Source organism: Scyliorhinus torazame, chromosome 13 (assembly GCF_047496885.1).
Source record: "Scyliorhinus torazame isolate Kashiwa2021f chromosome 13, sScyTor2.1, whole genome shotgun sequence".
NCBI classification, from domain to species: domain Eukaryota; kingdom Metazoa; phylum Chordata; class Chondrichthyes; order Carcharhiniformes; family Scyliorhinidae; genus Scyliorhinus; species Scyliorhinus torazame.
This window is the reverse complement of record NC_092719.1, coordinates 22,014,379-22,042,273: the sequence shown is the minus strand read 5'-3', so window position 1 is coordinate 22,042,273 and position 27,895 is coordinate 22,014,379. Positions and strand designations below refer to the sequence as shown.

The 27,895-nt window shown below is 52.9% G+C and overlaps 1 protein-coding gene across 1 annotated transcript in view; it reads left to right on the top strand.

The window, feature by feature from the left end:
• LOC140387662 (C-type lectin lectoxin-Enh6-like) overlaps positions 1-26,647 on the top strand; it is a 60,594-nt gene extending 33,947 nt beyond the window's left edge. Inside the window, exons 2-6 of the mRNA XM_072470855.1 lie at positions 2,060-2,142; positions 6,660-6,820; positions 20,122-20,262; positions 20,342-20,450; positions 26,447-26,647. Coding sequence (XP_072326956.1) covers positions 2,060-2,142; positions 6,660-6,820; positions 20,122-20,262; positions 20,342-20,450; positions 26,447-26,517 — 565 coding nt within the window. The 3' untranslated portion in view covers positions 26,518-26,647. The remainder of the gene's footprint in view (positions 1-2,059; positions 2,143-6,659; positions 6,821-20,121; positions 20,263-20,341; positions 20,451-26,446) is intronic.
• Positions 26,648-27,895: the final 1,248 nt, after the last annotated feature.

Here is a 27,895-nt window from a genome sequence, read left to right as displayed (position 1 = left end):
CTCTTCGACGGCATGCCTGGTCCGGCAGGTCCTCGAATGACAGGCGCAGCCTGCACACACGAGGCGTCATGCAGCGCCTCCTTTGCACTTACTCCTCGCCCTGTTGGGCAGCGGCTCTCCAACCTCGGCATTTCCCTCCTGTTCCTCTGGGGCACACTCCACTGCTGCAGCCTCCTCCTCCTCGAGCAGCTCCAGCTCGTACAGTCGCAGGGCATCCCCGAGGGCTGTGGCAACGAGGACGAAGGCCACCTTTGTTGGTTGAATTCCAATATCTATGGTCTACAGGGGGTGAAAGGCTGACATGTGAAAAATGAAATGAAAATGAAATGAAAATCGCTTATTGTCACAAGTAGGCTTCAATGAAGTTACTGTGAAAAGCCCCTAGTCGCCACATTCCGGCGCCTGTTCGGGGAGGCTGTTAGTGATCTTCAAACTTTTTTTTCGGGGAGCCATTTTTACCAACAGGCCAACCTTCGGGACCCAACCCGGCCGACATTCGCGACCCACGCTGGCCGACCTGAGTGACCCACCATTTTCTCTTACCTTGTTTGCTGCTGATAAAAATGGAGGAAATGGTTTTGGGTCCCTTTGGCCCTCGTACACACACCTCCAATGGAACCTGTTGGATGAAGGTGAAGCCTTCCGGTGTCGGAAAGTATGGAGTCTCCATCTGTCCAAAGTTCAGCATTTTTTCCTGCAAAAGTTTAGCAAATAAAACTCCCTCGAACTTGTAAAAAAAAATTAAATAAATGAAATAAATGAAAAAAATAAAAATTAAATGAATAAAATAAATGAATAAAATGAATAAGCCCCCCCCCCGAACTTGTAAAACAAAAAGCTGCAACCGTTTTAAAAAATAGCGGCAGTACTGCGCATGCACGCCAATGATCGTGCGCGCATGCACAATGCGGCCAATTTTTTTTACATGTTCGCGGCCATTTTAATGGCCGCTTTCAGCCGGCGTTATTAAAAGCCGGCTGCTGTGGGGGGATTTGCGCGATCGGGAGTGCCGTGAAGGACGGCTACTCGACCCCCCCGACACTCACCCGCGACTCACCCGCGGGTCGCGCCCCCGACTTTGAAGAACACTGGCTTAGTGCATACCTCCCGTGCCCAACCAGGTCCAACAGGCACCATGGGGACTCTAGCCCTGGTGACCATCCCTGCTGCCAGGAGTACCATTGGCTGACACTGCCTTTGCCAGGGGTGCGCTCCGGCAGCCGTTGCCCAGTGTCCCCGTAGGGCTACACTGGGCCTTGCCTTGGATGGGCTGCCTGATGCCCGGCCGGCGTGTGACAGCTGGTTGGGTGGTGGGAGGGTATGTCGGATGGTGAAGTGCGGGAATGAGGGGGTAGGGGCACCTAAGCTCCCGGTGTCAAGGGGCCAAGGTGGGTGGTCAGTGTGTGCAGCAAGATGGCTGACTTGCAGGCTGCGGCAATGGCGGTCCGTGCCTGGACACCACCCCAGTACATTCTCACTGCTGCCAGTGTGTGAAGCAGATCTACCATTAAGGTGAGGTATGGGGAAATAGATGGGGTTCAGATCTATTACAAAAGGGATCGGATTATCTGATATACGTTCTCATTTTTTGAGGGTATCATTTCTATATTTTGAGTTCCTCGTCTCATTATAATAATGAGAAAATTCTAAATGTTCTCATTGATCGTTAAATCCTAATTTCTTCAATTGGTTAATTTACAGTCTGATTAATGGGTTTAGGAACAGTGACTGCAGTTTCCATTCCTCACTGAGGCGTTACAGAGCCACGTTACACAATCTCAGGTGTGGCACAGTAAATATTTGTAAATCTTCCAGCATCTCCTGTTGGCTCTCAGCCACTAATTACTCAGTAATTATTTTGACATCATTAATGGTCCAGCCAATTGGATTTGATTTCAATGATTCCATTGGTCTTCGGTCTGCTCTATATATTCACAGTCGCATTTGAAACCTCATCACATCAGACAGCTGGGAAAGAGAGAGGTAGGAATGGGAGCTGAAAATTCCCACCTTTCATTGGAAATCTTAATGTTAATGTTGAAACTTTTTTATATTTCAGATTTGAGGAAAGGAACTTCACCACAAACATAATGCTGTTTGGAGTCTTGTTGTTGGCTGCATTATTCACCAGTGCTGTAGCAGGTAAACAGAAATGAAAACAGAAAATGTTGGAAATAAACACATCAGGTCTGGCAGCATCTGTGGAGAGAGAAACAGAGTGGACATTTTGAGTCTGACTGACTTCTTCAGAGCTGAAAAGAGGTAGAAATGTGATGGCTTTGATACTGTTGAAGAGTGAGGGTGGAGTAGATGGAGCAAAACAGAAGACCAGGTGTAGGCAGGAGTTCAGGAGAGATTCCACAAAGATGCCATGGACATGAGACAAAGGGAGTGGTAATGAGAGTGTTAAAGACTAAAGCAGGTGTTAATAGTAGTATAAAGGTCAGAATGTGTTAATAGCCAAACAAGGGTCAGCAGTCACTGACAGTAAAACATAGGAACAAGTTAAGGACTGGGTCTGTAAGCAGAGGGGGGAAAGAAAAATAAATATTTCAAAACGGCAAAGAGAGATGATGGTCTGAAGTTGATGAACTCAAATGTTAAATCCAGAAGTGCCCAATCGGAAATGAGTTTGTGTTGGGCTTCATTGGAACATTAAAGCAGGTCGAGGACAGAAATGTGAGCGAGAGACCAAAATTGTGAATGAAAATGTTTGGAGGTCATGTTTCTGAATTGAGCAACAGTGATCCGCAAGGATCACCCAGCCTGTGTTTAGTCTCCCCAAAGTAGAGAGACCACATTGTGAGCAGTGAATGCAGTCGACTAACTTGAGGCAGATGCAAGTTAAGTGTGACTTCACCTGGAAGCAGCGTCTGTGGCCTTGGTTAGAGAGGAGGGAGCAGGTAAAGTGGCAGGTGGTTCACACCCTGCAATTGCATAGCACGGTAATGTGGGAAGGGATGAGGTGTTGGGTTGAAAGAGGAGCGGAAGAGGGTGTCACGAAGTGGATGGTCCCTGTGGAATGCTGACAGGAGAGATGAGGGGGAAATTGTGTTTGATGGTGGCATCATGCAGGAGTTGACAGAAATGGCGGAGGATGATCCTTTCAACGCGGAGGCTGCTGGAGTGAAAAGTGAGAACATGGAGAAGCCTATCATGGTTATGGGAGGGAGGAGAAAGGGTGAGGGAAGAATTGCGGTAGATGGTCGGACTCATTGAGGGCCCTGTCAGTGATGGCCGATGTCAGGGCAACAGTTCTCAACGAAAAGATCAAGGAAAGAAGAAGGGGTCCAGGTAGCTGGAGAGTGGTGGCGACGGGTGAAAGGATCCAATGAACAAGGGGGAGGATTTCTGCCCAAAGAGGTGAGCACGGAGATGAAGATGATGGAAGAAGAGTTCAGCTTCGTGTCGAGCCCAAAATTCATTGAGGTGAGGACAGAAAGTGATAAAACGGAGTCCTTAGCTGAGCACAAAACATTGAGCATCAGAGAGGAGAAGGTCAGAGTGCACAGTGAATACACGTCAGAGCTGGCATTAGAAGAAGGGATGTGGTTAGAGAGACGGGAAGATCTGGAAGGATCCAGGTGGGAATTGATCTGGTAAAGTTGTTGGAAAATTGCGTTCCTTAAAATATGAAAGATAGAGAACTAGTTTAATGTCAAGGTGTCAGTGAGATGATGAATGAGATGGAAATGGGACAAGACCAGCGTTTGGAATAGGGTGAGTTGGAGCTGCTGGAGAGATGCTGGTAAACTGATTCTATTAGCTCGAGAAATCAATGGCTGCTAACAAAAATAAAGATTAAATTGGCAGCACCGGAGGGTGTGTCCGGATAATAGAACATGGCAATTTGGGAACAATCAGACTGTCCCGGATGACTACACCTCTAGGAAGTGTCTCTTGCCTGAGACACAGCAGCTCAGAGTCATTGAGCTGAAGTGTGGGCGCAGGAGAGGGCGCCCACAATGCGTGGCACCGGTGCCCTCAGTGGTCCTTAATGTGCTTGGCCCTCCTAGCTCTACCGCTTCTTGGTGTTTCCCCAGGATGCACATCTGAGGCGGTGGCATCCAGCTGATTACCTCGACCCATGGCCTTCGATGCCCCTGGCGTGCGTCCTCTGGGGGCTCTGAGGCAGGAGGGCCCCGGTTCACTTGTCGGCGGCACATGCACAGCCATGCCGCCCAGTCCCGTGTGCTGGCTGCGAGACACAGCTTCATCAGGCGGGTTTGGCTTGCCACCCAGCGCCGTCTACTCCAGGTCGGCTCCAATAGTGCCCTGGGTTCACCTTGGGATGGAGGGGCAGTTGGTTTGAGCCCCAGATGCCCCTGCATCATCTGACTCTGCCAGCCCTGGCGGTTCCCCATGGTCCGCACCATAGTGTCAATGCCCTCAGTGACTGGGACATGCTCTGCAGTGCCTCAGCCTTGTCCATCTGTGACTGAGATAAGGTTTGTGCGCCTTGGCCATGCCCATCTGAGAGCAGGACATGTCCCGCAGAACCTCATCAAGATTAGCCTGGTACTGGGTGACATCTCGCAGCGAGGTAGCCATCCTGCTGACACCCTCAACCTAGGCCGTCACTGACAAAAGAACAAAGAAAATTACAGCACAGGAACAGGCCCTCCGGCCCTCCCAGCCTGCGGCGATCCAGATCCTTTATCTAAACCTGTCTTCTATTTTCCAAGGATCTACTTCCCTCTGTTCCCCGCCCATTCATATATCTGTCTAGATGCATCTTAAATGATGCTATCGTGCCCGCCTCTACCACCTCCGCTGGCAAAGCGTTCCAGGCACCCACCACCCTCTGCATAAAATACTTTCCACGCACATCTCCCTTAAACTTTCCCCCTCTCACCTTGAAATCGTGACCCCTTGTAATTGACACCCCCACATTTGGAAAAAGCTTGTTGCTATCCACCCTGTCCATACCTCTCATAATTTTGTAGACCTCAATCAGGTCCCCCCTCAACCTCCGTCTTTCCAATGAAAACAATCCTAATCTACTCAACCTTTCTTCATAGCTAGCACCTTCCATACCAGGCAACATCCTGGTGAACCTCCTCTGCACCCTCTCTAAAGCATCCACATCCTTCTGGTAATGTGACGACCAGAACTGCACGCAGTACTGACTGTGCGACGCCTTGGATCCTTCACTCATGGTGCCCACGTCGTGCACCAGGCTTTCCACTGCAATCGCCACCGGAGTCATGGTGCCACTCATTGCCGGCACCCTCTCCTGCACCCGTAGACTCTGGGACTCCTCCAGGTGGCTATGGATTTGCCGGACTGACGCTGACAACTCCCTCTGAATGTCCTGACCACTCTCTATCATCTTCATCCACTCTGGGTAACTCTGTTCCAGAGGCTCAGCATCAGGAGGGACCCAGCTCGGTCCAGGGATCCAGCAGCCCTCCGACTGCTGTCTTGCCTGGGGGTTCCTGCCTCCACCAGATGTGTATCATTAGCAGTGTGGTGCTCACCAGATTGTGCCCCAGAAGCCTGACCACTAACATGTCACAACAAGGTGTGTCTATCTGCGCTGGTGGAGAGTGGGGATGACAGCTGTGCCGTGACTATAACAGTTGAATCCTTGGAGCTCGCCTCCGACGTGTTCTCCTCAGGGTCAGGAGAGCAAGCCACCCGGGATGTGCCGGCGCTGTCGAATGGAGGACCTGCGGGAAATGGATATGTGGTCAGTGGGAGGGATGGGTCAGTCAGTAAGGCAATCACTACTCATGTTTGACAGGTCCTCTGCGTGGGGCCCGATGGTTCCTCACCTTTGCGACATCTGCCAGCCTCCGGGTGGGTGACCACCCTGTCCTTGGCCAGCCCAGTCACCCCCAGGGCCCGCTCCTCGAAGGAGGTGAGGATTCTCAAGTCCGGTACCCCACTGCCAGTCTGGGCCCTCTCCTGCTGTTTATGGGAGAGCTTTTCCTGAGGAGACACAGAGGGCATTGTTAGCCACACACGTGTTTCACAGTTGTGAGGAGGGGCGTGTGAAGGAGGATTGGGGTGGAGGGACGGTTGAAGGGGGATGGAGGGAGGGTTGGGTGTCGCCTGGGGTATGCTCCCTTGGGGGGTTGGGGGAGTGGGACGTTGGTGTCTATTCACTCCTGCTGCCCAGTGTAGGTCGTTGACCTTCTTCCGACACTGGAGCGCAGTCCTCCTGGTCACATTCCTCATGGCCTCCACCACGTCCAGGAACCTCCCCAGGTCAGCATCCCTGGATCTTGGGGCCGGTCTCCTCAGCACCAATGTTGCGAGCTGGTTGGTGCTGGCTGAGCAAGTGCAGCTTAAGTGCTGCTCGACCTTGTTAGTGGGGAACTGGAGAACGCGGTGCTGGCGAATCAGCTGGCAAGCCGGCATTCAGGGCGAGAAGCCCGTGAGGCCTCATTAAGTGGACCAATTAAAGTTGCATAGCATTGCCGGCCTCGACGGGCCGAGCACCGGGAAACACGCGGCAGTTCCAGCTCGCTGCAGCATTTGGACATTTTTCAGGAAGGTCGCCCCTGTGGTGTGTTAGTGGAGGGTTAATGCAGTAAGGTGAAAAATCCCACTCGCTGGTCAGGTCTCGTCTACCATGTGCTCAATTCCTAGTCCCAAGAATGAGAAATGAATTGTGAATGTTGTGATTATTACAGTTTTGTTTTAATTTGCAGCTAAACCTCCTCCGTCGGTTGAATTGGAGAAAAAGGCAGAGGTGGAGCAGGACCTTGGGAAACGTGGTCTCTCGGGGAAAGGACTTTGTGGTGATGACGTGTATTATTTTGGCCATTGCTACAAATTTGTTTCTGATGAAATGACTTGGGCAGATGCTGAGGTAAGACCCTGAAATCTTTGTAAGTTTTTCAAATGTTTGCTCCTCAATGTTTCTAAAGCTGATCAAACATCAGAGGAAAGAATCTTCTTGTTTGTGGCTGGACAGTTGGGATTGACTCAGTGTTTCATCACCTGGGTAATATGATCTACATTGGATTCTCCATTAACACTGAACATTGAACACTGCAGACAATGAAGCTCATTGGTTCATCCATGGACAGTGATGAGAGTGTTAGAACTGGTCTGAGTGTCTCTGCATTGGAAGAAAATCAAATCAGCACAACTCCCTGATCCTGATCACCATCCAGTGGAACTTGCTGTAAAATACAAGGTGTGAAAGTTTAGTGGGAACAGGATTGGGATCCTGCTCTTCAGATCAGAGGAAACGAGGTCCATTGAAAGATCATGGGCAGGATTCTCCGTTCCCCGATGCCTATTTCGTATTCGGCGAACGGGTGGAGAATCCCTTTTTACGATGGAATCAGGGCGGCGCCTGTTTTCACAAACTCTGCCCCCTCCAAAACAGCATCATCAAGGAGCGCACCGCACGCCTTTGGGACGGCCTCAGGACATCACCTGAAGCCCTCCTCGATGCTCCGCCCCTGATGGGCCGAGTTCCCAACTGTGCAGGGGACGTGTGGTCTCAGCGATCAGTGACCCGGCACGGTGGCTGCGGGCTGTGTCCAGCGCCTCCACAGTCGGGCGGGAGCCACGCAGCTGTCCCGGGGTGGGGGGGGCTTCGGCAAGGGCGAGGGGCCTGGTGCGGGTGACCAGCGGGTGGCGAGGGGGTGTCCAGGGGGGCACTATCTGGCATGTCGAGTCCGCGCACGGCTGGCGCCATGTTGTACGGCGCGACCGCTGTAGGTCATTGTCGTGCAAATGCACGACCACGGACCTGGAAATTCTACGGCCGTTTTTGTCGTGGAGACCTGGCGTTTTATGTGGCGCGCTGCCAGCCCCTCACCGGTCGGAGGATCGGTACTGGGGCGCCGCCAATTGATTTGGCATAAAACGCCACGGATCCTCCGGACATAGCCTGGAAATTGGATAATCCGGTCCCAGCTGTCAGCAAGGAATGAAATGCATAGCTGTTCAGCTGAGTGTTCAGACATTTTGAAAATCCCTCAAGATGCATCTAATATTTGGTTCGGTTTGTTGATAATTTACATTCTCGGGTCACTTTCACTGGGTCGGTCATGTCTGTCAGGTCAATTAATTTTTTCCCTTCCTATTGGACAATGTCCTTCACATTTATTTTTTTTAAATATTTTTATTTGCCATATTTTCCTCATTTTCACCATACAGAACAGAATCAGAACAAACCCAACAATATAAAGCCTACAACATAAAACATAGAACAGAAAAGAAAGATGTCCCCCCCTCACCCCACCCCCTCCCTCCATCCCCCCCTTAGCATTCACCGCCAACCAACTCCTGAAAATGCATAATAAACAAACCCCAAGAATTGTAGAAGCCCCTCCTTTACCTCCTCAACTTAAACTTCACCTTCTTCAGGGTCAGAAACTCCAGCAGGTCCCCCGCCACGCTGAGGCACAGGGTGGAGAAGTCGGCCTCCACTCCAAGAAGACCCACCTACAAGCAAACGTCTGCCCCCGCACCCACCTGCAACTCTGGTCGGCCCAACACCTCAAACATGGCTTCTAGGGGACCGAGCTCCAGATCCGTATGCAAACCCCCTGAGATTGTGCTAAATACCTCCCGCCAATACCTTTGCAGCTTTGGTAGGACCAAAACATGTGCACGTGGTTTCTGGGGCCCCTCCCACATCGCTCACAAACACCCTCCGCCCCCTCTAAACGGCTCATCTTTGACTTTGTGACGTGCGCCCGATGCACAACTGTATCAGGCCCAGCCTCACACACAAGGTTGAGGCATTTATCCCCACCCAGCACCTTAAACCACAGTCCCTCTTCCGTCACCTCCCCCAGTTCTTCCTCCCATTTCACCTTAATCCCCTCCACAGACACCCTGCCCTCCTCCAACATCCTTCCATAATTCACCGAGACAGCCCACTTCTCCAACTCCCCTGCTGACAGCACCGCTTCCAACAACTCGGAGGCCGGCGATACCTTCCTTGCAAAATCCCAAATGCTTTCCCTGCGCCAACCAGGGTGCAGTGCTCTAACTGTCAGATGTGGGAGATCCGTGGCGCTTCCAGCATTCCGGTTAACTACGTCTGCAGGAAGTGTAACCAATGGCAGCTCCTCACAGGCCGCGTGGTTTGGTTGGAGCAGCAGTTGGATGCACTTATGAGCATTCAGTTGGCTGAAAGCATAATAGGTAGGAGTTATAGAGACCTGGTCACACCCAAGGTGCAGGCAGACAGATGGGTGACCACTAGTAAGGGCAGGCAGGCAGTGCAGGAATCCCTGAGGCTGACCCCCTCTCTAACCATTTTGGATACTGTTGGGGGGGAATAGCTTATCAAAGGGAAAACAACAGCAGCCAGAACAGTGGCGCCACAACTGGCTCTGTTGCTCAGCAGGGGAGGGCAAAGTGCAGGAGATAGAAAAGGCATGTAAAAAAGGCAATATTACAATAATCATGGAGCAATATTACAATAATCATGTGCAGCATGGTAGCATAGTGGTTAGCACAGTTGCTTCACAGCTCCAGGGTCCCAGGTTCGATTCCTGACTTGCGTCACTGTCTGTGCGGGGTCTGCATGTTCTCCCTGTGTGTGTGCGTGTGTTTCCTCCGGGTGCTCCTGTTTCCTCCCACAGTCCAAAGAAGTGCAGGTTAGGTGGATTGGCCATGATAAATTGTCCTTCGTGTCAAAAAAGGTTAGGTGGGGTTACTGGGTTACGGGGGTAGGGTGGAAGTGTGGGCTTAAGTAGGGTGCTCTTTCCAAGGGCCTGTGCAGACTCGATGGGCCGAATGGCCTCCTTCTGCACTGTAAATTCTATGATTCTATGACTTCAATGCGCAGGTGGACTGTGAAAATCAGGTTGGTAGTGAATCCCAAGAAAAGGAATTTGTGGAATGTCAAAGAGATGTTTTTTTTGGAGCAGGTTGTGACAGAGCCAACTAGGGAATAGACTAGATTAGGGAATTTAAGGTGAAGGAACATTAGGGAGCAGTGACCACAATATGATAGAATTTACCCTGCAGTTTGAGAGGGAGAAGCTGGTATCAGATGTAACAGTATTACAATTAAATAAGGGTAACGACAAAGACATGAGGGAGCAGCTGGCCAGAGTTGATTGGAAAAGGAGCCCAACAGGGAAGACAGTGGAACAGCAATGGCAGGCGTTTGGGGGGTTATTTGAACAGAAATTCATCCCAAGGAGGAGGAAACATGCTGAGGGGAGGACAAGGCATCCATGGCTGATAAGGGGAGTCAAGGACAGCATAAAAGCAAAAGAAAAAGCATACAAAGAGGCGAGCATTAGTCGGAAGCCAAAGGATTGGGAAGCCTTTAAAAGCGAGCAGAGGACAACTAAAAAAGCAATATGGGGGGAGAAGATGAAATATGAGTGCAAGCTAGCTAGTAATATAAATGATGATGGGAAGAGTTTTTTCAATATATAAAAGGTAAGGGAGAGGCAAAAATGAACATTGGCCCACTGGAAATGTGGCTGGAGAAGTAATAATAGGAAACAAAGAAATGGCAGACAAACTGAATAGTTACTTTGCATCAGTCTTCATGGTGGAAGACACCAGTGGGGTGCCAGAGCTCCAGGAGAATCAGGGTCACAGGTGAGTGTAGTGGCCATCACTAAGGAGAAGGTTCTGGGGGAACTGAAAGGTCTGAAGGTGGATAAATAACTTGGACCGGATGGACTACAACCCAAAGTTCTAAAAGAGATAGCTGAGGAGATTGTGGAGGCATTGGTGATGATCTTTCAGGAATCACTGGAGGCAGGAAGGGTCCCAAAGGACTGGAGCGAGGCTAATGTAACACCGCTGTTTAAGAAGGGAGGGAGGCAGAAGATGGGAAATTATAGGCCGGTTAGCCTGATTTCAGTCATTGGCAAGATTTTAGAGCCCATTATTAAAGATGAGATTGCGGAGTACTTGGAAGTGCATGATAAAATAGGACTGAGTCAGCACGCTTCGTCAAGGGGAGGTCCTGTCTGACAAATCTGTTAGAGTTCTTTGAGGAGGTAACAAGGAAGTTAGACAAAGGAAAACCAGTGGACTTGATTTATTTAGATTTCCTGAAGGCCTTTGACAAAGTGCCACATAGGAAACTGTTAAATAAGTTAAGAGCCCATGGTGTTAAGGGTAAGATCCTGGCATGGACAGAGAGTGGGGGAAAAGGGGTCTTTTTCAGAATGGCAGCCAGTGACTAGTGGTGTGCCTTAGGGGCCTGTGCTGGGACCACAACTTTTTACAATATACATTAATGATCTGGAAGAAGGAACTGAACGCACTGTTGCTAAGTTTGCAGATGATACAAAGATCTGCAGAGGGACAGGTAGTATTGAGGAAGCAGGCGGGCTGCAGAAGGACTTGGACAGGCTAGGAGAGTGGGCAAAGAAGTGGCAGGTGGAATACAATGTGGAAAGGTATGAGGTTATGTACTTTGGAAGGAGGAATGGAGGCATAGACTATTTTCTAAATGGGGAAATGCTTAGGAAATCAGAGTCACAAAGGGACTTGGGAGTCCTTGTTCAAGATTCTCTTAAGGTTAACGTGCAGGTTCAGTCAGCAGTTAGGAAGGCAAATGCAATGTTAGCATTCATGTCGAGAAGGCTAGAATACAAGAATACTTCTGAGGCTGTGTAAGGCTTTGGTCAGACCCCATTTGGAGAATTGTGAGCAGTTTTGGGCCCCGTATCTAAGGAAGGATGTGCTGGCCTTGGAAAGGGTCCAGAGGAGATTCATAAGAATGATCCCTGGAATGATCACTGTCATATGAGCATTCTGGGTCTGTATTCGTTGGACTTTAGAAGGGTGAGGGGAGATCTTCTTGAAACTTACAGGATTCTGCAAGGCCTGGATAGAGTAGACATGGAGAGGATGTTTCCACTTGTTGGAAAAACGAGAAGCAGAGGACACAATCTCAGACTAAAGGGACGATCCTTTAAAACAGAGATGTGGAGGAATTTCTTCAGCCAGAAGGTAGTGAATCTGTGGAAGGCCGCATAAAGCTGTGGAGGCCAAATCACTGAGTGTCTTTAAGACAGCGAGATAGGTTCTTGATTAATAAGGGGATCAGGGGTTATGGGGAGAAGGCAGGAGAATGGGGATGAGAAAATATCAGCCATGATTGAATGGCGGAGCAGGCTCGATGGGCCCAGTGGCCTAATTCTGCTTCTATGTCTTATGGTCTTATGGTCTTAATCCCCGTCTCGTCCCATCTCCAAAACCTTGCTTCCATTCTCCCGGCTCCAACTGATGATTCCACCTAATCGGCATCCCCCCTGACCTGGTCCCCAGATTAAAATGTTGGCTAAACTGCCTCGAGATCTTAAAAGTGGCCACCACCACCGGACTCACCGAGTACTTACCCGGTGCCATCGGGAGGGGCGCCATTACCAGCGCTCACAGCCCCGAACCCCTACACGAGCACTCCTCCATATTAACCCAGTGGGTCTCCCCCTCCTTAGTCCAGCCCCACACCTTCTCCACATTCATCACCCAATAATAGTATAATAAGTTTGGGAGGCCTAGACGCCCCACCTGTCGCCCTCTCTGCAAGACCACCCTCCTCACCCTGGCCACCCCCCCCCCCCCCCCCCACCCCCCAAATAAACAAGGAGATCAATTTGTCTACCCACCTGAAGAAGGATTTCAGCAAAAAGACCGGCAGGCACTGAAATTGGAACAAGAATCGCGGTAACACATTCATTTTAACTGTCTGCACCCGCCCACCAATGACAGAGGGAAGTTGTCCTACCTATCCAAATCGGCCTTCACCCTCCCCACCAAACTGGTAAAATTATACCTTTGGAGCCCATCCCAGCCTGAGCCACCTGCACCCCAAGGTATCTGAAGTGAGTTGCCGCCAGACAACATGGCATCCCCTACCCCGCCCGTACCCCCTTTAGGGAGACCATGAAATACTCGCTCTTGCCTTGGTACAATTTATATCCGAGAATGTCCCAAATCTTTGGAGCAGACCCATTATACTCCACACAGATGTGCTCGGCTTTGAGATGTACAATAACAGAGCATGGGCTTATCGGGATACCCAATGCTGCACCCCCCTCACTATCCCTTTCCACAACCCTGAGCTCCTTAGTGTGATGGCCAAAGCTCTATTACCACTGCAAACAGCAGGGGGGACATAAGACACCACTGCCTCGTACCCCGGTGCAGGGCAAAGTACCCAAATTCATATTATTCCTGCGAACACTCGCCATCGGCTCTTTGTACAACAGCCGTACCCACGCCACGAACATCGGTCCGATTCCAAATCTTTCCAATACCGCCATCAAATATCCCCACTCTACCCGATCAAATGCCTTCTCTGGGTATCACCACCACCTCCATCTCCTTTCCCTCCGCCAAAGTCAGGATCACATTTAGCAACCTCCTCATGTTCAAAAACAGCTGCCTTCCCATCACAAACCCGGTCTAATCCTCTCCTTATCACCTTCGGGAGACACCCCTCCAGCATTGCAGCCAGAACGTTTGCCAATATCTTGGCATCTGCATTCAATAGGGATAAGGGCCTATAAGACCCACACTCCACTGGGTCTTTATCCTTCTTTAACAGCAGGGAAATCTAAGCCTGCCCCAACGCCTGTGACAGGACTTCCCTACCTATCGCCTCCTCAAACATCCCCACCATCAGCGGCGCCAACCGATCCTTGCACTTCTTGTAGTACTGCACTGGGAACCCATCAGGTCCCACTGCCTTCCCTGGCTGCATCCTCCCAATTGCCTTCTTCACTTCCTGCTCCAATACCAGCCCCTCCAGCCCTGCCCTATCCTCTTCATCCAACCTCGGGTACTCCAACCCGTCCAGGAACTCCCTCATCTCTCGCTCCTCTCCTGGTGGCACGACCTATATAAATCCGATAGACTCTTCAAATACTTTATTGATCTGCTCCGAGGCCACCACCTGCTTCCCCATCTTATCCCACACCTGAACCATCTCTCTCGCCACGGCCTCCTTCTGGAGCTGGAGCTGCCTTCTCATAGACCGTCCCCCTTACCCTTCTCAACTGGCGCACCGCTTTCCCTGTGGGCAACTGGTCGAACTTCGCCTGACGCTCCATCCTCCTAGTCAAGCTGGTTGTGTTTGGGTTCCCCGCATACCTCCTATCCACCTCCAGCATCTCCTCTATCAATTTCTGGTGCTCCTCCCTCTCCTCCTTGTCCACCTTAGCCTTGTACAAAATCTACAAAATCACCCCCCCCCCCCTCACTACTGCCTTTAGAGCCTCCCAAACTACCGACTGCGAAATTCCCCTGTATAGTTAATCATAGATTATCATAGAATTTACAGTGCAGAAGGAGGCCATTCGGCCCATCGAGTCTGCACCGGTTTTTGGAAAGAGCACCCCACCCAAGGTCAACACCACCACCCCATCCCCATAACCCAGCAACCCCACCCAACACTAAGGGCAATTTTGGACACTAAGGGCAATTTATCATGGCCAATCCACCTAACCTGCACATCTTTGGACTGTGGGAGGAAACCGGAGCACCCGGAGGAAACCGACGCACACACGGGGAGGATGTGCAGACTCCGCACAGACAGTGACCCAGGCCAGAATCGAACCTGGGACCCTGGAGCTGTGAAGCAATTGTGCTATCCACAATGCTACCGTGCTGCCCCACACAAATTCCTCAATCACCTTCCCAATCTTATCACAAAAGCTCCGATTCCCCCAGTGACCCCACGTCCATTCCCCATCCCGGCCTCAGAGCCATCCCCTTCTCCAGAACCACATCCACCCAATGCGGCGCATGGTCCGAAATCAATATCGCTGAATATCCGACCCTTTGACCCCAGCCAATAACGCCTTCCCCACCATGAAGAAGTCTATTCTCGAGTACACTTTATGTGCCGGGGAGAAAAACGAATACTCCCATTCGCGCGGGTGCTCGAACCTTCCCTCCTCCATCTCTCTCATGAGCCCAGCCAGCGCCTTTGTCCCCCCTGCCCCCCAGACTGGGTCAGCGAGCACAGCTGCGACCCACCCACCTTTGGCTCATGCACCATATTCCAATCCCCCCCCATTATTAACTCATAGGTATCCAAATCAGGGAATGCACATAGAACCCTCGTCACAAACCCCACATCGTCCCAGTTGGGGCCATATATACTCGCCAGAGCCACCAACCTCCCCTCTAACGCCCCGTCACACCTGCTCCCCTGATCCGCCACCACCTTCCCCATCTGAAATCTCACCCTCCTGCCCACCAATAGCGCCACCCCCCTGGCCTTGCTCTCAAACCCTGAATGGAAAACCTGGCTCACCCAACCCTTCCTAAGCCTCATCTGATCTTTTACCCTCAGATGTGTCTCCTGCAGCATTACCGGTCGGCCTTTAGACTCTTTAAATGTGCAATGACCCTCGACCTCTTCACTGGTCCCCCAACCCCGTCACATTCATTGTTACTATTCTGACCGAGGGTCTCTCACACCCCCGCCCTCTTATCCGGCATCATCATAACACCCACAGCATTGGGCCGACTTCCTGATGGCATCGGTCGCGTGTCCTCACAGTTTTTGGGGACCTCGCGTGGCGGTTGCAGACTGTGTCCAGTACCGCCACAGTTGGGGGGGAGAGGGCCATTCCACTGGCCAGGGGGCTACGGCGGGGACTGGGGAGGACTGGTGGGGGGTGCTCTGGGGGCGGTGAGGGAGGTTACAGGGGGGCACCAACTGGCAGGCCGGGTCCGCGCGTGGCCGGTGCCATGTTGTACGGCGCGGCCGCCACAGGTTGCCGCCATACGCATGCGTGACCACGGACCTGGCAATTCTCCATCCGTATCTGCAAGTAAAGCCGGGGGCTTTACTTGGCACAGCTGCTAGCCCCCCACCAGGCGGAGCTTTGTTGTGGGGGCGCCGACGACTTTTTCATTGTAAAACTAGACGCTTCGTCCGGACATAGCCTCAAAATCGGAGAATCCAGCCCTAAGTGTTGACACGAACGCAGAATTTGTGGACTTTCACGACACCAGAACTCGTGCCGCACCTGGACCGATTCTGTTACTGTCAAGGGGCTAGCACCGGCGTCACGTGGAACACAGTCGATTCTAATGAGAAACGGTGCGGGATTCGCATGGTGCCATGAGGGCCGCTAGCCCTGGCACCTGTCCCTGATACAAGGGGTACCGTCAGCTGGCACTGCCCTCACCAGGGGTATGCACCAAGGCCCCCGTAGGGCCTGCTGTGGCCGTTGCCCTGGGTGGGCCGGCGGCGGGTGGCGGCCGGACGGGGAGGGGGGGGGTGGCGGGTGGTGGGGAGTGGGTGTGGTGGTATGGGGGAACCCATACGGCCGGTGTCACACTGCAGAACCAGGGGCCACGGTGGATGGTCAGCGGGGTGTGCAGCAAGATGGCTGCATCTAAGGCCGTGGGTAATGGCGATCCGTGCCTGGACTCCGTCCCAGTCCCGTGGTGGGTCACCCCGGTCACTCGGCCCATTGCCTGTCACCCCCCCATTCACCCGGCCCTGGCAGAGGCCCTCCTCCAGCCCGGCCAGTGTAATGCTGGCAGCCCACAGTTACTTCTCTCTGTGTCCTCCCGACTCCCTCTCCTTCATCAGCCTCCACGCCGGTTTCACGATTTATAAAAGTACAAGTGAACCACACCGTCAGGAACTCGGCCCATCGGAGGAGGAGAATCGCGGAGAAACCGGGTTGGCCCGCTAATGATATGCAAACGGTGCCTAATGTACATACATTGCGGTAGGCATTGGCGCCACTGTCGAGGTGATGGAGAATTGCGATTTGGCTCAAATCAGCGCCCGCCGCGAATTTGTCATCAGAACCTCTTCTCCGCCCAATCGCATTTCCCGATTTCGGTGTCAATGGAGAATCCCGCCCTTTGTTTCTCACCATTTAAAAAAGTCTTTGTTCGGTCCAAAGTGAATCATCTCATTCTTCCTCACATCAAGCTCCAACTGTCAAAATCCCCCCCCCCCCCCCCCCACACCACCAAATCCCCTCCAACCAGCCCCACAACACCCTCCTCCAGGTTCCCCTACTAAACACCCCCTATCCTTCCTCCCAGAACAGACACAGCACCCGCTTGGTTCAACAATGACAGGGATTTCACAGACCATTGTCCAATCAACATTCACAGTTGCTGGAATCTCTCCAGTTTTGACAAAGAATCATCGAGATGAAGACTTCCGGCGATGGCCATGGAGTGAGCAGTCGCACATTTAGTGGCTCCCGCTCAAGGTGTTTTTTTGGGGTCTTTTCCCCGCCTAAAGGGCGAAGTATTTGAGGGTAAAGGGTACAGGAGTGCCCGGGGAAGCTATGGCTGGTGGATGGATCCACGGACAAGGAGTGGGTCAAGAAGGAAAGAGCTGCGGGAGCAGGGGAGTCTTCGTGGTGCGCCACAGGGTAAGATGGCGGAGGACAAGGGGGCTGCTCTGCCTACCCAGTGGTCAACGGGGCAGTTGGTGGAGTTCCTGAAAAATAAGTTGCTGCAACAAAGGAAGGAGGACCTGGAAGAGCTAGCTAAGGTGGTGAAACCGTTGAGATCTGGCATTGAGCGAGTGGAGCAGAGGCTAGAGTCCCAGGGCCGGACGATCCAGAAAGTGAAGGAGACGATGGGGGAGCACGAAGATCAATTGTGCTCATTGGTGGCTGAGGTGTGAGTGATGAGGGAGAGCCAGAAAAGGCTGAGGGAGAAGGTGGAGGATCTGGAGAATCGCTCCAGAAGGCAAAACCTGATTGTTGGGCTGCCTGAAGCATTGAAGGGGTGGAGGCTGCGGGGTATGTGGCAAGGATGCTGGAGAAACTGATGAGAGAGGGGGCCTTTGATCGGCCTCTGGAGGTGAAGTGACCCACAGGGCACTCAGGAGGAGGCTGCAGGAGCGGGTGAGCCGCTGAGGGCGATGGTGGTGCGGTTGCACCGCTTTCTGGACGAGGAGAAGATTCTTCGATGGATGAGACAGACCAGGAAATGTTCCTGGGAGGGGAACGAGCTGCGGGTGTACCAGGACCTGGGAGCAGAACTGGCGAAGAGGAGGGCTGGGTTTAACTGGGTTAAGGCTTCCTTCTTTGAAAAGGGGGCAAAGTTTGGAGTATTGTACCCGGCCTGCCTGTGGCTGACTTTCCAGAAATGAGAGCTTCATATTGACCTGTCAGAGGAGGCGATGCAGGAGTGTGGGAACATTGAACCTTGGAGGAGTTTTGTGTGTAATTTAAAGGTTTTGGTGGTGGGTTCTTTGGGGCAGGTTCTCACTGGGAGCAATGATGGTGAGTGTGCCTTTTGTTATTCTTTAGGGATTGATGGTTGGGTTTGTCGAGGGGAGGGGAACTGGAGGGAGGAAGAATGGTTGGAGGCCTTCGGCGGGGGTCATAATGCTCTCTGGGCGGGCTAGTTAACGGGAGTGAAGTGGGGGGTTGCCAAGAGGAAGGCATGGGGGGGGGCCTGGAGTTGTTTTATTGTTTGAGGGTGGGGGAGAGGGGGTGGGGGTGGGGGGTGGGGGGTCAGGGGTAGGGTTGCTGACATCGGTGTGGTTGGTGTGGCGCAGTTGGGAAGAGATTGATGACAGTGGACAGGCCTGGAGGGTCAGGTGACGCAGGCCGGGTCAGGCTCAAAAATGGGTATGGTTGATTGGCAGGGAAAGGGGGCAGGGAGCCTCTGACCAGGCTCATGTGGAACGTAAGGGGGTTGAATGGGGCGGTTAAACGGTCGCGTTGTTCACTCAGGGGCTGTCTAGCACAGGGCTAAATCGCTGGCTTTGAAAACAGACCTAGGCAGGCCAGCAGCACAGTTCGATTCCCGTAACAGCCTCCCCGAACAGGCGCCGGAATGTGGCGACTAGGGGCTTTTCACAGTAACTTCATTTGAAGCCTACTTGTGACAATAAGTGATTTTCATTCATTTCATTTGAGGAGTTTGTGGCTTTTTTGCAGGAGACGCACCTGAAGTTGGGGGACCAGACGAGGTTGAGAAAGGGATGGGTGGGACAGATGTTTCATTCGGGACTGGATATGAAGACGAGGTGGGTGGCGGTGTTGGTTAATAAGCGGGTTGCGTTCGAGGTGGGGAGTATTGTGGCAGAAATAGGGGAGGTATGTGATGGTTAGTGGATAGTTGGAGGGGATGTGGGTGGTTCTGGTAACGTCTATGCCCCAAATTGGGATGATGTGGAGGGGTTGATTATGGAGGGGGAGGGGGGCAGATTTTAATATGGACACAGATTCGAGCTTGGACCGGTTGAGTCCTGAGTTGTCAAGTGTGTCAACAGTGGCGAAGGAGCTGAGGGGTTCATTGAGCGCATGGCAGGTGTGGACCTCTGCAGCTTTGGAAGGCCGAGAGTGAAGGAGTTTTCATACTTCTCTCATGTGCACCGATTGATTTTTTTCGTGTTGGATACGACGTTGGCCGACTCGGAGTATTCGGCGATTGTGGTTTCGGGTGGTGCTGTCGGCCCGAAGGTTGTGGGACTGGCAGCAGCACCTGAGGCTGCAGGGTGCCTCGGTGTTGTGGGGGGAGTTGGGGGAGTTAAGGGAATTAAAATTGGGAACGCGGGATGTGAGGAAGGACTGGCATCAGGGGAGCAGTGTGGAGTGGTGGCGGTTGGTTGTTTACTGGATTGTTCGGTTGTTCTCTGATTTGTATATATGCGAATGCCTTGAATAAGAATATTTCAAATAAAGCGTCATCCAGACTCAAAATATTAGCTCCTTTCGCTCTCCACAGATGCTGTCAGGCCTGCTGCGATGTTCCAGTATTTCCTGGTTTTATTCTCAGATGCTGTGCTGCATCCGACCTTCGGGCAGCTTCGTGGTTTTCTGACAGCCTGACAATTTGTATATTTTTTTCAGCCAGTGTTTCAGATCTGAAGCTGTGGTACTTAGAGTGGACGATGAAAAACTGTTTAACACACCGAGTCTGGGCAGCCCTCAGCCCTGAACCCCAGCTCTTATCCCTCCCTAGCACACACAACCCCAACACCGTGTCCCCCCGCCTCTGTATCGAGCCCGAGGCCCTGAGGTTTAGCACTATTTGCACCCTCTGTTGGGCCCACTCAGCCCTTGTCAGCAGCTGATGGACATCTAGCAGGAGGTGATTGTTTTATTGTTCACATTCTGCTAAAGAATAACATTTAACATTAAACATTTCAGAGCAACAAAATGAAATAGTTTCAATATAAAACGGTAACAAGAAAATAACTGTTTTTGTTTAAAGCTGTATTGCCAGTCTCTGGGACCAAAGAGCCACCTCGCCTCCGTACACTGGGAGAAACAGAATAAATTAATTGGGAACATGATAACTGAAGCCAAGGGACAGCTTGTCAATACTTGGATTGGTTTGAGTGACATCTACAAGGTAACATTTCTTGAGCTGCTGCATCACATTTTTTATGGTGAAATTATACATTTCTAAATAATATTTGACATTTCCACAGGAGGGAACTTTCCTTTGGTCTGATGGATCTTCAAACGATTTTACATTCTGGAGACTGCAGCAACCTGATGATTTCAAATCAGTGGAAGACTGTGTGCATACTGCGCAGTGTAAGTTGATGTTGCTAAATGTAATGTGCCTTGTGGGAAAATAATTCCGGGCAAATAGATCAGTGGATGAGATTCTGAGTGGACTCTATGTGGTTGAGTTTTAGACTTTGACAGATCTCTACTTCCTGCCCCTCTGACAGTCACCTTCCAGGTAAAACTGTTTCCTGGGGGAAAGTGCATGGGTCACATGCTGTGGATAAAGGAACATTCACTGGGAGTGACACTAAAGTTTCTCCTTCTGCTTAATTGTGCGTCTCTGTGGGCTCTGCAGTGATGAGGTTCGACCAAGAGCAGCTTCATAACTGCTGCACATTTACTGAGCTGATCCTGACAGTTCACTAGTGTTTTTTAAAACCGTGAAAGGCATCATGGCTGTTGAGGGAGAGAGAGAAGGTAGGACCCAGAGAGGAGCGACTGTGGTCTGCAGGCCCGGACACTGGCCGTGCTAGCTGGGGTGGGTGGGGCTCTGCCAGGGCTGGGGGAGGGGGTGGGTGATGGGGGAACATGCTGAGGTGATCCCCCACAGGACTGGGGCGGTGCCCAGGAACGGATCGCTATTGCAATGCAGCCATCTTGCTGCACACCACACTAACCACCCACCTTGGCCCCTACTTCTGCAAAGTGACACCAGCCGTATGAGTGCCCCCATCCCCCACTACCGCACGCTCCACCCCCCCCCCCCCCACAACCCACCTGGCCACCACCCACCTAACAGGGCATCCAGCAGGCCATCGAGGGCAACACCCAGATTAGCGCCTACAGGGGCACCTGGCGCGGCCACGGAGCGTAGGGCAAGGTAAGGGCAGTGCCAGCTGACAGTGCCCTCAGCATCAGGGACGGGCACCAGGGCCAGAGACCCCATGGTGCTGGCCATCGACAGAGCAAGGGGTGTGGGGATGTAGGGGGCATGCGTGGGCAGAGCCCACAGTGCCAACTAGGGCCACCATTGGACCTGGTTGGGCAGGAAGGTACGCACCATGCTAAAATGTTGGCTTTTCACCCCCTCTAGACAATGGATATTCAACCAGCAATGGGGGCCCTGCTGCTGGTCGCCGCAGTCCTGAGGGATGTCCTGTTGTGTATGAGCTGGAGCTGCTCAAGGAGGATGAAGCTGCAGCAGCGGAGTGTTCAGTCGCGGAGTGTGCCGCAGAGGAATAGGAGGCAGCTGCCCAGGATGGAGATCCGGCCCCCCAACAGGTGGAGCAGGTACCAAGGAGGAACCGCAAGAGGCCTCGTGTATACTGACAGCACCTGTCATTCGAGGACCTACTGCACCGGGCATGACATCAAAGACTCCGGCTGAGCAGGGAGACAGTGAGACATATCTGCCAGATGATGGCACACCTGGCACCGTGGGGGAATGGGGGAGGACACCACTCCTGGTGGCCATCGAGGTGAAGCCCTGAACCTTTACGCCACAGGGTCCTTCTAGGCGCCAAGGGGGACCTGTCCGGGATCTCACAGGCCTCGGTGCACAGGTCCATCTGCGCCATCACAATGACCCTGTATGCCCAGAAAGCTCAATATATCCATTTCAATGTGGACCGAGCCTACCAGGATGCCCAGGCAGTGGGGTTCGCCGCCATCTCCTGGATACCCCGGGTCCAGGGGGTGATCGATGGGATGCATGTCCCCCTACGTGCACCTACAGAGGACAGGCCGCACTACACAAACCAAAAGGAGTTCTATTAGATGAACGTATAGCTGGTCTGTGACCAGCAGCTGTGCATCATACACGTCTACGCCCGATACCCGGGCAGTATGCACAACACCTTCAACTTGGCAGACTCAGCGATTCCTGACATGTTCGAGGGGCAAACCCCCCCCACTTCCCTGGCTGGGGGTTGGCTCCTGGATGACGGGGGTTATCACCTGCGGTCGTAGCTGATGACGCCTATCCGGAGGCCACAGACCGACGCGGATAACTCCCTGTGCTCCATGGCCATGAGTATGTAGACCCATGGTCGAGACCAGAGCGGGCCTCCAGGACTGGCAGCGCCAGTTGGCGGGGAGCCTCAGGGTATGGCTCCGTTCGCACCCCCGTCCCATGGAGTAGCCCGGGGGCCATCGGGCACCCCAAGGGAGGAGAAGGTGACGGGGCCCGCACTGGTGACTCACGCAGGGGAGGTACCGGAACACCGCAGCACCTCAAATTCCCCCCTTGTCCTGTCCCGGCGCAAATGGTGGCCAGTAACAGCGCCATCTCTCTCTGGGACTGGGCCACCTCCCTCTCTATCTGCACCACGTCGGCCAGCGCCTGGCAATGCCGCCGACGTTCCCAGCTATGGCCTGCTGTGATTGGGCCATGCTCAGGACCATCTCTACAATTTCCAAGTGGCTCTGGCACATGGCTACCTGTGAGGCAGAAACCCTGTCCTGAGCCACGGCCACGGCCTGCATGGAATGCTCCAAGCCTTGGACATGCTGATCCATAGACAACACCCCCGCCCTCCAGGCCTCCATCGTGGATGCCATATGTGCGGTGTTAGCCTGGTGTGTGTGGGGAGTGAAGTGTGTCTATGTGGCTGCAGTTTGTCAGCCTCCTGAGTGTCAATCGTGAAACCAGCGAATCCCGCACCATTTCTCATTGGAATCGATTATGTTTGGTCCAGGTGCGGCGCCAGTTTTCCTGTCATGGAAGTCCATGAATTCTGCACCAGTATCAACACTTAGGGAGCGAGAAGACAAAAATGGCAACTACCAGGTGCCAAACAGCTTCTGATGCAACCGGCCTGCTCCCTTGGGCGAATTCGCAACCAATTATCATCAGTTAAGCCCCATTTCCATACAATCAATGAGAGCCACCCGTCACCAAATGGCCTCCTGTTATTCAGCGGCATCCCCAGCAAGTCCTCACGCTGGCGAGGATTAGTACTCCTTTTTAAAAGCCTCAACGGAAGGAATTCTGTGGGGAGCCGAGGAGGTGAGTAGCCATCTCTGCTCGCAGGCAAAGAGCCCGGAGGTGCTGAGCTTGTCACCCCAGTGCTCGGTGGGGACGGGGACCCTCAGCTGGGGGTGGGGGGACCCAACGCAGGGTTGGGCTGCCATTGGGAGCATTGGTGGGGGTGGGCGGTCGCTAGGGTGGGCAACCGGAGGAGCAACCACTCGCTGAACCTCCATGCCAATCCTGGGATCATGTATATCCATTCCGGTGGCAACTCATGCCCCTGCCAGTCTGCCCCCGGACTACCCATAACCCCCACCGGCTGCTAAGGCATCTGAGGTGCAGCTGAAAACTATTGCCAATCGGCAATTGGCAATCGTGGTTAAGTGAGCACTTCGCACAACCCAAGTGAATCCCCGTGGGCCATGTAGCCTGTGGGAGTCATTGTCTGGTATCCCATGACACATGGATACTGTCCCTGAACACTGCGGGAGGCAACACCACACTCGCAGCAGCTGACATCCGAACACCCAGGGCATGGAGTACAGCTCCAACGAAATGTCCACGGTCGGAGGGTGGGTGGGTGCCATGGGCAGGGGGCCAGCACCCGGTCCCGGTGGTGTGAGCGGGTGTCCGGAGTACAGGGTCTGGAGCCCGCTGTGGCCCGGGGTACGTGGGGAGGGCGTTCTGAGTGGGGTGGGGGGGGGAATCAATGGAGGAATGGAGGGTCCTGGGGTGGGAGCCATCGCTGTTTGTCAGTCCTCTCCCTCTCCCAATGCCTTACAGATATTGAACGCTATGGTAGAGATGTTGAACGCAGAGGTTGCCCCAGTGGTGCTGGTGCTACGTGGTGCGGCCAGACACCAGAGAAGGCGGCAGCAGCAGCATCTGCAGATGTTTGAAGCGGCAGCCCATGTGCCAGACCCAGCCCCACACACTGAGCACCCGGCCGCCTATCAGTCCAGGTAGGGACCTCCTGACGGTCCAGGGTGTACTGGCGCCGTTGGTCATTCAAACAAATGACGGACAGCGCGTGCCGCAGGAGGCTCCACCTCAACAAGGAGACGGTACGACACCTGTACCATATCCTCGCGGACTTGGCACCAGGTGGAAGAGGAGGACACCTGCTCCCAGTGGCCATCAAGGTTGCTGCTGCTCTAAACCTTTCTGCCTCGAGATCATTCCAGGGCTCGAGAACAGAACTGTGTGGTATCTCACAGGTCACAGCCCACAAGTGCATACAGCAGGTCAGGAATGCCCTGTATGCCCAGGCGGAAGACTGCATCGTTTTTGACATGGGCCACGCCCAACAGGATGCCCGGACAGCAGGTTTCTCCACCATCGCCGGGATGCCCCAGGTCCGGGGGTAATAGATGCTGCGCATATCGCAATGCACTCCCCGGGCCATCTGGGGGTGGCCTATGTTAACCGAAAAGGGTTAACGTACAGCTCGTGTGCGACCACCAATTGCAGATAATGCATGTGTGTGCCCGCTTCCCGGGGAGTGTGCACGACAACTACATCCTGGGGCAATTGGTCATCCCTGCCCTCTTCGAGGAGCACCCCAGGATAGGCGACTTCGGGGATAAGGGATGTCCGCTGAGGACCTGGTTAATGATGCCAGTAAGGAGACCGGAGACTGAAGCGGAGACCCGGTACGAGGCCCATGTGGCCCCTGGTGGGTTATTGAGCGGTGCATCGGACTCTTCAAGATGTAGTTCCGATGGCTCGACCGCTCCCGTGGTGCCCTGCAATACACCGCCCGGAGGGTCGCCAGCTTTGTTGTGTACTCCACAACCTCACACAGCAGCGGGTCAACGAGCTGGTGGTTGGTGATGAAGAACATGTGACCACCTCGGAGGAGGAGGATATTAAGGGGAGGTGGACGAGGATGAGGATAATGAGGAGGTGCTGGACCAGCAGGGGCTGGAGGATGAGGCCAGGGAGGAACCGGAAGCCCAGTCGGAGGCAGCAGGACAGGCGGCGGCGGTGAGGGTCCGGCAAGCCCAGAGGGCCAGGGAGGCCCTCGTACTGGCCCAATTCACCAAGGCCATGGCCTGATCCACCATCGCAACCTTAACCCCCCCCCCTCCCCCTCCCAGGTTATGTGTCACATCTCACCAGGCTGCTGGGACTGTGTTGGCACTGTCCGTGGGTCATTGTCGAGGGCAGGGGGGTGATGATAACCCGCAGACAGCTGGGCACTGGTTCTCCTCAATCTATGCCATAGTCTGACTCCTGCCTGTCTGCTGAGTACTTGCTCACACCCATCACCTGCACGTGGCAATGCATTGCGGAAAAAGTGACAGAGGCTTCCTACTGGTTGTGCACAAGGGTGTTTATTATTCAATATGGGCCCCCACTCCCCCAATGGTGCAACCCCCCCAAACCCATCCTCTCACTCCCCACCCACCCCTCACCCCCTACCTACCCCGTCCACTCCCCCGGTGCCCTCCGTGATTCTCGGTGTGCTTTTCCTTCATAGATCTACCAGTGCATCTAGTTATGTCCCCAGGGTGCACATCAGAGGTGGAGGCAGCCAGCTGTCTATCTCGTCCCAGGCAGCACTGGCTGCCTTGTGGTTCATCCTCCGCGACCCTCACGGGAACAGGACATCCTTCCTGGCCTCCACCACGCCCAGGAGCCTCCCCAGGTCAGCATCCCTGAATCTTGGGGCCGGTCTCCTGGGCACCATTGTTGTGAGCTGGCTGGTGTTGGCTGAGCAAGTGCAGCTTAAGTGCTGCTCGACCTTGTTAGCGGGGGGCTGGCGAGCGCGATCCCGGCGAATCAGCTGGCGAGCCGGCATTTGGGGCGAGAATCCCGTGAGGTCTCGTTAAGTGGACCAATTAACGTTGAATAGTGTTGCCGGCCGCGCTGGGCCAAGCGCCGGGAATCTCACAGCAATTCCCACTCGCTACAGCACTTGGAAATCATTCCGGAAAATCAAGCACTTGGACTCAGGAATGGAGAATCCCGCCCAGCATCTTCACTCAGGAACTGTCCAAACCCACACTGAATATCGCCAGGCTTCAAATTTCATGAACTATTGAACTAATTAGAACAATCCCTCCTCACTTCACTGAATTCAACCTTTCTTTCTTTCTTTCTCCAGCTGGTACTTGGAATGATCTGCCTTGCAGTGTACAGTTGCCTTCCATTTGCTCCTACAAGCTGCCCTGCTAATAGAAGAATCTGCTGATGCTCCGTGATCCTGCCCGGGACTGGATTCAATGTTTTGATTTGTTTGTAGACACAATCACTGCCTCTGTGATTGTACTTAGTATCTGAATCAATAATAAATAGAATTGCATCATGATGTTGTGTGAGTCTAGTTTATAGCAGCCTTCCTGTCCCACTGTCGCTTCCTAACCACCTCTCCACTCAATACTGCATGGGGAAGCAGACAGCACAGACTTGGATGACTTTTTAACTTATGCATGTGATGGGAACTTTGCTGACAAGCTCCATATGGATCCCTCTTTGAGAAGATTGTTGTGAGCCGTCTTCTTGAACTGTTTCAGTCCACCTGGCGATAGGGTGTGAGTTCTCGGATTGTGATTCAGTGACAGTGAAGGAACAACAATATAGGTCCAAGTCAGGGTGGTGTGTGATGTGGAGGGGGAATTGCAGGTGGTTCACTTGTTGCCCTTGTTTTTCTGGGCAGTGAAGGTCACAGGTTTGAAAGGTGCTGTCAAAGATACCATGATGGTTACTGCACTGCATCTTATAGATGATGCGCATTGCTGCCATCCTGCCCTGCTGTTAGAGGAGGTGTCAAACAAGCAGGTTGCTTTGTCCTGGAAGGTGTTGGGTCTTGTTGAGTTTGGTTGGAGCTGCACTCATCCAGGCAAGTGGAGATTATTCCACCATATTCCTGATTTATGCCTTGTAGATGTGGACAGGATTTGGGGAGTCAGGAGATGAGGAGGCAATTCCCAACCTCTCACCTGTAGTTATATGATTGGTCCAATCTTCCTCAGGTATGACTCCAATCTGTGGGGATTATTCCCACTGATTCCAATTTTACTCGAGTCCTTTGGTCCCAAAGCCTCGATGTGAAGGGCAGTGACCCTCACCTCATCCCTGGATTCAGCTCCTTTTTTATCCGTGTTTGGACCGAGGCTAAAATGAGGTTTGGTGCTATTGCCGTCAGGAGGTAGAGTTATAGAAAATATCAATTCACAGATTATCAGTTTGACTTTAAGGGTACAATACAGTGAGTTTATTAATTTCAGTACAGTCCCAAACTCACTGGATCTTTAAAGTTCAGGCCCTGCCTGCTGCAACCTCTGACCCTGACGGCAACCTGGACACCCTGACCTCAACATGTCCACCATGACTCCCAACTCTTGTCCCTCTGTCACTACCTGCTGCTCCTACCACCAAAACTGGGCTCCCACTGACAATTCCTGAGGCATTTGGTGAGTTGCCACGTCCAAGGTTATCGCAGGAATTGACAGTTCATGGTTTGCGGTTTAGCATATTATCCTGGATTGAAGACTGGCTGGCTCATCGAAAGCAGAGAGTATGTATAAATGGGTCTTTGTCTGATTGGCAGGAT